Source organism: Hypomesus nipponensis, chromosome 6 (genome assembly GCF_054491055.1).
Source record: "Hypomesus nipponensis isolate SF chromosome 6, ASM5449105v1, whole genome shotgun sequence".
Lineage (NCBI taxonomy): Eukaryota > Metazoa > Chordata > Actinopteri > Osmeriformes > Osmeridae > Hypomesus > Hypomesus nipponensis.
This window is the reverse complement of record NC_140366.1, coordinates 18581258-18594292: the sequence shown is the minus strand read 5'-3', so window position 1 is coordinate 18594292 and position 13035 is coordinate 18581258. Positions and strand designations below refer to the sequence as shown.

At 43.0% G+C, this 13035-nt stretch overlaps 1 protein-coding gene across 3 annotated transcripts in view; it reads right to left on the bottom strand.

The window, feature by feature from the left end:
• The window catches only part of epha7 (eph receptor A7), a 56050-nt gene extending 43228 nt beyond the window's left edge, over window positions 1–12822 (bottom strand). For all 3 annotated transcript variants that reach the window (XM_084699345.1, XM_084699343.1, XM_084699344.1), the window contains exons 1-3: window positions 12663–12822; window positions 11002–11066; window positions 9788–10457 (exon numbers count right to left, since the gene is read on the bottom strand). In XM_084699345.1, coding sequence (XP_084555471.1) covers window positions 9788–10457; window positions 11002–11066; window positions 12663–12756 — 829 coding nt within the window. In that variant the 5' untranslated portion in view covers window positions 12757–12822. The remainder of the gene's footprint in view (window positions 1–9787; window positions 10458–11001; window positions 11067–12662) is intronic.
• Window positions 12823–13035: the final 213 nt, after the last annotated feature.

Sequence of the window (13035 nt, the reverse complement as noted above, 5' to 3'; positions counted from 1 at the left end):
TTTTAGCCAGACGTCCCTGACAAACAAATGGTTCAATCCACGTTGGGATCCACACTGGATGAAACAATGAGGCATGCGTTATCTTGAGTAGACATGCATGAAAAAAAAAAGAAAATCAATTCTCCCCAATTTTTTCCCCAAAGATATTGGTTTATTTATTTTTCCTCATAGCCCAGCTTCTTAACATTCTCGAATTGCATCCAACTGCTTTTGCTGTTTGGCAATTGAATGAAAATCTAGATGCGGGACAGCGAGAGGGGAGGAAAAAAGGTAAAGGATGGATGAGGTTCTCAACCCGGGGTGACATTTTGTGACAGCCTGACATATCACTTCCTGTGGCCATTCCATGATAATTATTTCCAGTGTCCTGGTGTGACGCCGTAGCACTTTCCCCTCAGTTAATCTTCCTTCTTGATTGACAGATCACATTTCATAGAGAGCCTTGGAGCTAGCGTTACCCTTAGCTGCTGGCCCAGCTAAGTGTTGTTAGCGAGCTAGCACGACAACACTGCCCCGTACGTAGCCTCTGAAACAGAAAAAAGTCTTCTCCTTGTTAACCCTCACATCTAATCAGGCTGGTTACCCTTATCAACTATTGATGACAGAGTGCGCTGCAGGCTTGGAGCAGGCATGGGGTAGTAATATTGAGTTTCTCCAGCATCTGTCTCTGCGTACCACGGTCTGGGTTCAAAGAGATGGAGGGGTCAGGGGCTTGGACCGTAGTGGGAGAGAGGAGGCCAGCACTGTGTTTAAGTTCTCTAACCCCAGAATGAGATGGACTACTGCAGGCCAGGCTGTCTTTATGGGCCCGCCGTGATGCGCCCCCCTGATGCGTGTGTGTGTCCCCCCCCCCCCCATCCAGCCTGATTATGTGTTAAATCCGCTTGTGTGTGGGGATGGATGTGGAAAGAATGTGGCTGGTCTGAGACCCAGGGAGCACGCGGGGAGATAGCACCCCATTAGAGTGATAAAGGAGGCAGAGTAGGAGGCCAGGCGACAGACCCAACACACAAGCCTCGCCACTGATGAATGCCAGGTGGAGCAGGTCAAACGCGATAAAGGAAACTGTTTATTTTCTTATTTCAAAACGCCACTGCTTTCCTTAAACAGTCGCCGTCGCCCTGGCTGCCACTGCACCAACGATAGGGAAATGTTTCTGTAAATATCAAGTATAAACACAGACCTGCAAAGATTGGAAGCTTGCAGTGGGTGGTTTGCATTAGAACATTTCCTGTCAGTGTTTTTTCCCTCTTTCCTTGCTTCCTTGTTCTGACCTCAAATGCTTCGTTGTCTGGTTATAAACCATAAATAAATCCACCTCTCATTCACCCTGAAACTTGCTGTTTAATCAATTCCATTACACTGCTATTCAATGTTAATTTCTTCATAAACATACTATGCAAGTTATTTAGAAACGCCCTCTCCCTCTCAGTATTCATAGAGCCGTGAAATCCTATTTAAAATGTCTGCATTTGGTCCATATTTGTATTTTCTACTCTGGGCATTCAATAATAACTATGACAATATGTTACGACTGGAGAAAGACGTCAATGGTTCTCATGAAGCGCATTAGTTAGTATTGCCTAAAGGGTGCATGTGTTTTTATGATTAGATGTGACTTGTGTTCTTGCTAAACAGTGGACCTAGAATATATGGACATCTATCAAGCTGTGTTTTGTGGCATTTTCTGTACACTGAACAATGACAGCATCTCTTATACACCCTAAAGCCCTGTGGTCTTTCCTTTACCCACTTTGCTCCAATGGATAGACACAGAGAGCAACAGGTGTTTCTGTCCCCCTCGCCGGAAAAAAAGTGAGGTCGCTCACTACATTTTTTCAAATCTCCTTTTCTACACGTAAAGACAGAGGGACTGAGCTCGACAGCTGGGTTTTTGCCCTCAGACATGTTAATCTTCCACCTTACAGAGAACAGGCGCCTTCACAGCTCCTGAAACAGTGGCAGAATACACAAAGGAGAGAACTGAGGCCCTGCTGGAAGCCTCTTCGCAGGGGAAGGAGATAGAGTTTCAACATCCAACCCTTCCAAACAAGCGGATTTTAAACACCTACACCTCCTGTGGGCTTCGGATGGAAGGGATCCTGCAGAGAGGCCTACGGCAGGAGGGAGGGGGGGGGGGAGAGGTTAAAGTGTCTTAGCAACGACAGATTAAATGGTTAAAAACCCAGAGCTATCATATTGTCTGAAATTCTCCCGCAGCCCACAACACATAACGGAAGGGCTCTGTCTGGCTAGGGCTCCACTCCCAACATACAGACAACTGTTTCATTCATCTGGGGTACCTGTGCTTAGGGGGAGATAAGTAGCTTTCCATGAGAAACAAAGAGGAGATTAGCATTCCCTTACACAGTGTTGGAGGGCAGAAAGCTTTGCCCTCTAAGCAACAAAAACCCCAAGGAAGTGTCTGGGCGGATGTGCAGAGTAAAGATCAAAGCCAGTGCTTGATTAACTTACGTGAAAGTTTATTAAGTTATGCTTTAACTAACCTGAAATCGTATCTGGGACTTGGCATTGCATGAAACTAGGTCTGTTTGGGCTTTGATAGCAAATTAATTTACAGATCATTAAGACGTAAAGTAAAATATGTATTTCTCCAGTTTCATAATAAAGTCAAACTGATTCAACTAACGTTCAGCAAAAGCGCAGGGCACAATATTATCCCTGCAATTATGGCTGAAAACATAATTCTTTGACGATCCCATTTTTGTTGGCTCAAGTTAGTCATCCCTACTGCCAAGGAAATATCTTTACCCTCCCTCCTTGTTATTCAAACGTCAAATCTGATGCCAAGAGATCAGTGTTGGTCTGGAAAAGAACAGATTCAACACATACTACAGCAGGGGTCCCCAAACTACGGCCCGCGGGCCCAATATGGCCCGCCCACACATTTGGACCGGCCCTCTGAACAATGCCAGAGACATACTTAGAAAATGTGATTTTCAATAGGCCTATATGTTTTAATCGTATCATATCTGTATTTGATAATGAAGGTTGGCTTTCAAACAAAAATGTCCTTTAGTTATCACCTATTAAAATTTCCCTTAGTTATGAACTATAATTATTAACGTAAACAAAGTATTTGTTAGATTCATCCACCAACAGAATGGTACATTCAACATAACGTTCCATCGTGATCGAGCAGTGAGCCAGCAAGATAATTCAAAGAGACAACAAAATGGCCAGACCGGCCCCACCCCACGTTAAAGAAAGGAAAAATGATCCGGCCCTCGCAGAAAAAAAATTGGGGACCCCTGTACTACAGTGTTTTTTTGAGGGGAGATACTTGGAATACTTGGGATATGTAAATTAATCTGCTAATCAACATATCCAGGAGTTTCTGAAACCCACTCAAGCGTTTACAGATAATGAGGAGGAAGAGAAGCTAACATCAGTCATAACTTGTTCCAAAACTTTACTCAGGACATCTGTTACTGCAGCACTACACCCTGTGCTGCGTCTGCCGCTGACAGAACAGCAAATAAAGGAACAATAACCCCAGCACCTGTTTCCTCCCTCCGCTATCTAACTGATTTACTGCAGGGATTTACAGATGGAAAATGAAGGGCATTTTCTGATTAAATCCCAGATATTACAGCTTTTATTACTCCCCTTCTGTTACAGCAGAAACAACCTCATGTCCACACGGAACTGTGAAGTCGCTTTCCTCAGAGGTCTTCTTCCAATTCTTCTAGTGGTGTGGAGCTTTTCAAATGAATCTTCGGTGACATGGAAAATGGCCTTGCCTAATCGCCTTTTGTTTAGTTCATTTAACTCAGATGGCGGAGGGGGAGAGAGCGCAAAGGGGCCTGCTCCGAGGCGAGCGTAAATGGAGGATGTGGTCAACTCTGTGAGGACTGAAAGACATCTGAGTGGAGGAGATGAGGCTGTGCTGTTCAGCAGATAAAAGCAGAAGGTCCAAAGGTCTTTCCAACCCCAACAGCCCCCTGCAGCCACAGCGAATCAGCACTGAAAATGTCCTCAGTCAGCAACTGCACATAATCTCCAGATTTTGCCAATGCCTAACCCCCATCACCCACCCCCTTCAATCCCCGTGCCCCCACTACAATGACAGATAGACTGAACACAGAGACAATGTCAAACCAGCCGCTGGCTCGTCCGCTGGTTCAACCCCCATGGCCTCCAGCGACATAAAAAGGCGTGCGCTTGCCTTCAGATTCCCGAGTCTGTTCACACAGATCTAGGCAGGGCCCCCCACACTGGGGCTGGAAAGCAATCGATCCACGACCTAAATCTCCCTGCTACTGTTAGTTATTCCTTTCACACTGATGAAAAATGCTGATGGCACAAGTAATAACACAGATTATTTGTATAACTCGATCTTGCCATCTGAATAGGTGTTAGGCTCTGCTTTGTTATTAAGAACAGATTAAAAAAAAACTGATTAAAATGCTGCTGTATACTGAATATATTCTGAACATAAGCCTTATGTTGGGTGACCGAGCTCAGAAACCTATGCATTACTTGCTGCTTTTATAACATCCATCTGTGCAGTGCTTTGGTGTGCCGAGCATGTAAGAAGAGTTTCTTCTGCTTCTCATTAGTAGACTTGGAGCTATAATAAAAAGGTACTTATCCTTTATGTTGGATCCAATGTGTTTTGCCCTTTTAAATATACACCACCACTTCCGAATGAGAAATAAAAAAATAAAAATAAAAAGGTTTCCTTGGATACAAAGTCTCCTTGAACCCACTGGTGCCAGACGGACATTCTGTGGGATCCTGGTGTCGTGTCAACATGTCAGATTCAAAACAAATGCCTCGCTCACCAAAGGTTTCAACGTGAACCCTAATTCCTTTGCCTTTTGGTATGGTAAATATAAGTTTCAAAGTCATATTATATAAAAAATAAAATAAAGAACTGTGCATTTGCATTGATTCATATGCTTAAACCCAAATACAACATATGCACGACAAAAAAGAAAAGAACAGATAAACCTGTTATGATTAATGTTTGCTCTCACGATCTCCTTTTCATTTCAATAGTTATTATCTTGTGATGAAGTGGATTAAATGAGGGTCTAAAACACACCAACGCTACAGCATGCCTAAAGAAGACAGCACATAACCAGTGGCTGGTCATTGGTAATAGGTTTTCCTTTCACCTCGCTTGATAAGCTGCTGGAACTAACTCATGTATATATGAATATAAAGCAGTAATGGCTGTGAAGACGCCAAACTTGTCCAGAAGACACTGTTAGAGGGAACTATTTAGCCACTTGCTGAATCAAATGGAGCAAAACTGCCAATATTATCTGTGTATTAGGTGTTGTTTTACGAAGCTACTTCAAAAGGGAGAGGAACTGAGACACATTAATCATCAGTAACTGTTTCAGAATTGGTCTGTCAGGCTGAATTAGAGGCCTCGGTTACATTTCATGAATGGACAGAATGCAAGAAAACATTCTTTATTTTCACACAAACAAAGGCATTCTGTCGGCCTATGGCAAAGACGTTGTTGACCCAAAAATAAGAGACCTTTTCTGTCAGCTGGCATTATTTCCAAGGTGACCAAAGGTCTCCTATTGGCCATGCATGAGGTCAGTGAATATTAACTTCATTTACACATGGCTGCAAACAAGGCCATGCTCACAATTGAGGCTGGTCTCTTGTGTTCACAAACAGGAGCGGCTCCAATGACAGGACACTGACAGGACACTGCCAGGACGGAAGATTGATGATCCCAGCAGTTGACCCTGATCTCCAGGAGTGACCCCTCCAACCCCCTTCTCTCCCCACAACAATGCCCCCCTCCCTACAAAGGCAACGTCCCTCATCTCCACTTCCACTAACAGGTCTAGACGTCTCCATCGATCCCAGTTCCATACCTCGAGCAGTCACAGACTCACTCTCTATAGCTATCTAAACTGTGGCACAGACGTCTGTTTTGTAATTGCCGGGCCGTTGACTGGCTGGGACGGATGTGATCAGACAGGCGGACACCGCGTCACCAGGCAATGTCTCGGGCGTTTAGTGTAGCCGTCCCTGTGGTGAGCGTGTGGGTGAAAGTGATATGTGACCAGGCCTGAGGTCTTAGCACCTTGAGAGGCAGCAGGGAGAGCCCTGTTGTCAGAGCGGCAGATCCTCTGGGAGCTTTACACACCGGTGGCTCTGTGCTTCAATCTTCCTTAAAGAGGAAAATCAATAACTTATTACATAACCTCACACTCCCCCCCCCCCCTCCCCCACCCACCCCGTCACACCCAGAGCAAGCGAGAGAGGGAGCTTGATATGTGCTTAGGAGTGCTCTGCAGCATGAACACTCACAATTTCTTCCCGGCGACTTTGTTCTTGGTGTGGAAACACAAACAGCTATATTCCATTCCATTCTAACACCGTAACAACACATGTGTATTTCTGTCACTGGCTGAAGCTGAAATCGAAGTTGAGCTGACAGCATGATAGTGCTAACTCACAAAGGCAAAGTTTAAGTGTCAAGTAAACATGACAGGTCCCCAAACCACCACTATTCTACACTCTTGATCAATATGTTGTACAAGGCCACAAGCTCTCTGGTTATATATATATATATATATATATATATATATATATATATATATATATATATAACCAATCAATTATCAAACTTGTGAAAGCTGTCAACCCATGTTGGTTTAGATACCGTAGTCACAATGCCACATCTGTGTCTGTTTCTGTGCTACCTGCCAGGTCAAAGAAAATGGAAGGAAAAGCCCTGGGCTGTAGAAGAATGCTGCTATTCAGGAAACCAGTCCAAGCAGTGACAAGACTACCTACCATCCATCACAAAATCATTTCGATCTTGAGTGATTTAAGTCCAGGCGAGTCCTCCTGGGGATCCCATTTGCATAATTAAGCCAAAGAGCAGTTGTAAAGGACATCCATTCGGTGAATTAAAAATCCACACCTTATCAATCAGATGAGCGTCAGGATGCATGAGGACCCCCCCGACTCCTGGCTTCATTTGAGATGCTAAGTGAGGCCTTGCCTGGGCCTGCAGCAGGGCTGGCTGCTTGCTGCCTCCACTCACCTCAGCTGTGGTCAACCCCAACAGCTCAAGCCACCCCACAGGGAAGTCACCATCAATCAGCCTCAGACTAACTTCTGTCTAAGTCCCTGACACTCAAGATGGATGATGGCAGTGCCTACAGCATGCTGTAACAATTCATTAATTATCTTGTTAGCATGTACAGATAGCAGTAGGATAATGCATGTTTTATCTGTTTGCGGCGAAATACAGGCCTCCCACACTTGAGGGAAGTTAAAGAGGTCAGCAGTTAATCTTCTCTTGTGTGGTGGTTACTTAAAACTGCAATTATGTGATGGGCTCAGATTGGACAACATGCATTCCTTGGATTGAGCTGGACAAAGACACCAATGTCAGTCCACAAGGACCCTCTTTCTCTAATCGCCTCAGTGGCTCTATTTCAATAAGTGGCCACTGCTGAACAAGACCAGCAAATGAATGGACACTATTTTAACACCCAACAGTTCTATGCAAATAAACCCTGTGCAAGCTGCAAAACACTTCAAATGGCCTTTTTCAACACCCATTACATTGGTTCTCCTAACAAGTCGGAGGGGGGGGGGGTGGAAGACTGGCATTTAGTTCTGCAGGTTCTCTAAACAAAGAGTAAGAGAGAGACAGAGACGGGGCGAGAGAGAAGTGAGAGACAAGCAGTCCCTCTCCATTCGATGGTGATGAATGAGAGGATCACAACACGTTTTGGGAGAGGCCTTCGCACACACAGAGGGGGCTTCTCAAATGACATGACTGACAGCCCAACTCACTTGTTCCTCCTGCTCAATATTTCAGTGGCGGCCATTTTACAATTGCGGCATGGGATACTGCAGATATTGAAAATGGGACAGTTGAGGGAATGTGTTTCTTTTATCTTTACAGAGCGATGTAGCATCGCAGGGGAAGGGCCACTAGAGAGCTCTGATGGAGGACTTTGTGAAAACTAAAACAGCTGTACTTTTACAAGGCCGGAGCTAGCTAGTCCAAGGTCAAAAGGGCAGGGTGATCTGTCTTTTATAGGACATTGTTCTAGGTCTCCTTGTATTGGTGTTCAACTGATAGGAGCTGCTGGACTTTCTCTTTGATTTGCTCTGGGGAAACTACTGAATGGTCAATTTAATGTCACTGGGATCTCTAGGAGAAAGTGCTGAGGCGGCAGTACAATTCTCATCTTATTTAGATGAACTACCCCTTAATACAATGGTTGCTCGCGTCCCCACGGAAATAAAACTCATATAAGTGTTGAAACGGTAATCCACATACACAGGCTGCTCTGCCTTTCCCCAACAACACATCTTTAAAAGGAATTATAAACACACAGTTGATGCATCACATCTAAACTACCCTTCCAGTGGATGATTTATTTCTAAGAAAAACCACAGCTCGGGTGGGTAAAAAAAAAAAAAAACTTTGTGAAACACCTTTTAAACACAGGACAATGTTACTCATTTTACTTTGAAAAAGCTCTAGCCTAATAATACACTGCGAGATCAGCGATATAAATCAAGAAATGTCCCCAATTGCTTTCCACCCCAGGACAGAACTGCTTACAATGTACACTGTATGTTTAGTGCAGACTTTTTTAATTAGTATTAACGTTTTGCCACATTTGGGTCAAAACTTAGTCAGTTTGAATTCTTCTTATACAAATAAAGCTATACTTTTTCCAAATCGAGATCTCAGCTCTGGTAGAGGACTGTGTTACATAAAAGCTATCCTTGGACTGACACATATTCGTCCTTAGACACATTCCCTTCAATTACTGCTGGTGGCTACCCCTTGTAAGCTGCTTAAATGGAGGTTGCCCATTTTGAAAGAAAAAAAACTTGGCTGACAAGACAGCCTACTTAAACTCTGCGACCTAAGTGGTTCTTTTAATCCACGGTGATTTTTATCTCGCAAGTCAGTTGGCCATAGAAAATAATCCTTTGGTGCAATTTGTGTGACAAAGTATTTTAATGCTAATTGCCGATGCAACGTTCATAGGACACAACCACAACAAAACGCATATCCACAGAGACCGTAATTGCGTTTCCTGTTAGGGTTTTTCATAAATATCCTGTGGTCTAAATGACACAGTATGGCGGCTATTTGTTTTCCCTCTCTGTCAGGGTGGTTTCGAAGGGGCAGAGGGATACTGAAAGATTGCTTGGACTTCCTCCAGACCTGTGTATTCAGCAAGTGATTGACTTGGCCTGCTGCCAGTAAGACACGGAAAGGCCTCAGCAGAAGAGGACCCAGCTAAACTGAAGTGCAAGTTATCATTTAATCCTTGTGTCAACAGAACTACAGCTATAAATTAAGAGCCTGGTAATCAAACAATTAGCATTAATTCCAATTATTACACTGAGGATTTCCTAGCCCAATATGTTATCCATCATTAGAGCTGTCAAATCAGCTAGTTTAATTCTATTTGCCACCATAACTGGCCAACGTGGACAATAGTCATTTGCCTGCTTTGCTGTTTAATTAAAACTTCAAAAGTTCAATAGATTATTTCTTGTTTTGAGGTTACCTGATCTTCTGTAGATCTATAAAGCACAACAGCATACTTTAGTGAAAGGTTATTAATGATAACTAAGAACAAAGATTTCCAGTTGCATACGAGCATGTACCCCCCAATGAGCTACAAGTAATTAAAACTGCTCAACATTGTATTTGCTTATATATTAGAAGTTGGAATACAGCATGCAATTACTGAACTACACACAACAAATTAAAAAAGAAATAAACACAATAGTTACTTACGTTCACATGCATCGCCCTTCTGATGAAATCCTGCTTTGCATATACATTTCCCAATGGGCACCAGCCATTCTCCCTCAGCACTGCAGTGCATCTTGGGAGAATTGTCGGCCTCCTCCTCGGCATCACTTACACATGTGCCCTCGACCTCGACCAGGGAAGAGAACTCGGACCCAGTCACTGTGTCTGGGAACGTGGCCAGATTCTCGATGATGGACCAGCACTTCTTGTAATAAACTTTGACAGAGACCAGAGCGATGCACGCTCCGACATCCTGGAAGGCCAGGTAGAACCCTCGTCTGGACAGGGGACCAATTATGCGCACTTCAGTATTCAGCTTCATCTTCCTTTCCCCCAGGTCCCCTTGAGTGAAGCTTTCATCTGCAGCAATTGTGTCAATTTTCACGTATTGGCTCTCTCGTATATTCCTGCCAACTTCCGAATCGGTTTCCTGGTAGTACAAGTTGAACGTTTCCTTGCAAGTCCCAACCACACCAGGTAGGCTGTTACAATCCCTCAAGGTGAACTTCAGTTCCACAAAAATCCTTTGGGCATCGCCCTTTTCAATCCAGTTAGTCCGAAGCCAGTTATTCTGATTGGGCTCCATGACCTGACACACTTGATATGTGCGTATTGGAGTGTAGTTCTCATCCAACCCGCTGATTTCCTCCCACTGAAAGAAAAAACAACAGTTTTTATAAATACATATGCAATGCACGGCCATCCATAGAACATTTGGGGGGGGGGGGGGGGGGAGATGAGCATTTGCACGTGAAAACAGTTTAATCATTTAGTCATAAAAGGTCAAAGACACAATTTAAATATCCTCTTATACGCTTAATTTCTTGGGTGGTAAGATTATCAAAATGATATGATAGAAAGCTGACTGGGTTATATGTCAAAATAATCTAAATACATTGAATAGATTTGTATGCTACCTACCTTTTATGCCATATATTAAGTCATTTACATAAATAAACATTTCGCACAAATGACCCTGCCTGAACTATGCCATTCCAATTTTGTGAAAAACTTGCCTCCGGGATAGGCCTTACCATTGAGAGCATGAGCTAATCATGAATCATATGGACCATGTCGAAATGTTCAGTTCAAATAATCACGTTTGGAATAGTCAGCGTGTCGATGAGAGGCATCACTGGGAAAACTACCGGTATTGATGATTGGGGTTTGTAAGTTCAAAGCCCTGCAGCACTTACCCCACTCGGAGGATACGAAATCCACTCCAGCTCTGTCTGCTGCGCCTTGGAATCCAACAGAATCACTATAAGAACAACAGAAGCAGGTGATTAAATACAAGAAATATTATAAAGCTCCAAGTAGACTATTATTGAAGCACACACATCTACATCCTCAGGGATTCCGCACTTGACCCATTTCTTGCAACAATTGTAAACATTTCGAAATTGTATCTTTCACATTTGCACTGCTTGAAGTAAAAAACGCTTGAAAACATTTTTTTTTTTACAAATAAAAACGATCATAAAAGAATTAAGGCCAACTTTTTGTATGGGTACACCTGTGTAAAACAGGAACCAAGAAGTACACTATTTCAAATCCAATTTGTATTTTTTGATAGAATGGACTACGCGGTCGAGGATGTTAGTACGTGTCAAGAGAGAACACCTGCCTCCGCGGAAATCTAGGACATTAAGAAGAAACATTTACTGAAACTGTCTTTTCAATAAAAGCAAGAGGTATGAATACAATTGAACGTAAAGAGTTACAAAAGTGTCATCCATATTTGTTACAGAGGACACCAATTTCCTTTCTGCCACGAGAAACACAAAGTAGGCTAGCTTCCATGTAGGCTACTCGGGAGTAACCCCGGGGCGGCTCAGACAGGGCGCACTGCCTACGTTCTCTCACATAGCATATCCACGAAGAGTGTATTTTTGATAACAATCGGACATGTGGATTGTGTAAGATATATTCTTTAACCACTCACAAAACCACTCACTTTCAAATAGTAGACTGACAAATAGAAAAGTCGAAGTTTATTACTAGGCTATCCATGTGTATCCATAGGTTTTAAATTTCCAAATTCATCTTAATATTTAGTTCAGTTCCGTTTCTGTTCTTTTTTTTTTTTTTTTACCATTTTACATTTTGTTTATTAAGATATTACAGCAATTTCGGCAAGACAGCGGTAACCGTAGCCAAGTTATCATCCTCTTCAATGTTAAAAGTAGCCTACAGTTTAAATAGTGCGTTCTGGAATTGCAGCAAACCTGACTATGATCTACTTAAAAAGTGAAGAAACGCCTGGTTGTTCTTATAGTAGGACACTGTGCTCGACTAGCTATATTGATTTTACCACTAAAGTTTATTTCAAGTCATAGCCTACACCCAGTTGGGACACGTTCTACACTCAGGCTTGTACATTGAAGTCTAAATATGAAGTAGTGGACTAACTGTGTCCCAACGGGCACCATTTCCTGTATAAAAGCCAATATTATATAGTTGTAGTATGAACGTGGGCTTGGTCATAACACGTTTACTATTTAATCGAAGGTATATGTTTGCATTCAGAAACCCTTCATTTGATGGTTTGTTGCCATGCGTAAAACACTGCTACAACGGACCGCTTGTCAACGATCTGAAAGCATTGCGCACGGGGAAAACCTTAATTTACTGATCAAATGCCTCGTAGAAACGGTCACCGAGCTTGTCATTGGCTCCATGTGATGTATTATTTTTTGTACAATGCCAATTCATATTTTTTATACGTAGGCAACGATACTGTATCATCCGTTTGCTACTTATCGGCATTGGATATCACTTCGCAAAGCGACTGGTTCAGTTCTGGAGACATGCGGGGTGACAAGATGTTAGAAGAGAAAGAAACTTTATTGCTTACCTTCTTTCGCATTCTGTGCTTTTCCAGTGTCCATGTAACAAAATAAATGAAGGCAAAATGTAATCCACAAACACGCAATCGACGTGGAAGCCATGGTATAATTAGAAGTAACCTAGAGAGTATTCGCTTTTCCACCGTGGCGTGTGCTTCCCATTTGCGACGCTCTAACCAGCTCTATGTACAATGAACCACCGTCCCTTACTCAAATAGCATCGGCAGCTGGTGGGCGGAGATTTTCAGACAAATGATGTCACTCAGCTTGACTGGCAGAAGAAATAGCCAATAACAACACAGACATAATTTTTGGGGGTAACCTCATAAACCAATGAACGTGCCGCACAGGACAAGTCCTTCAGACACGAAACAAACCTTT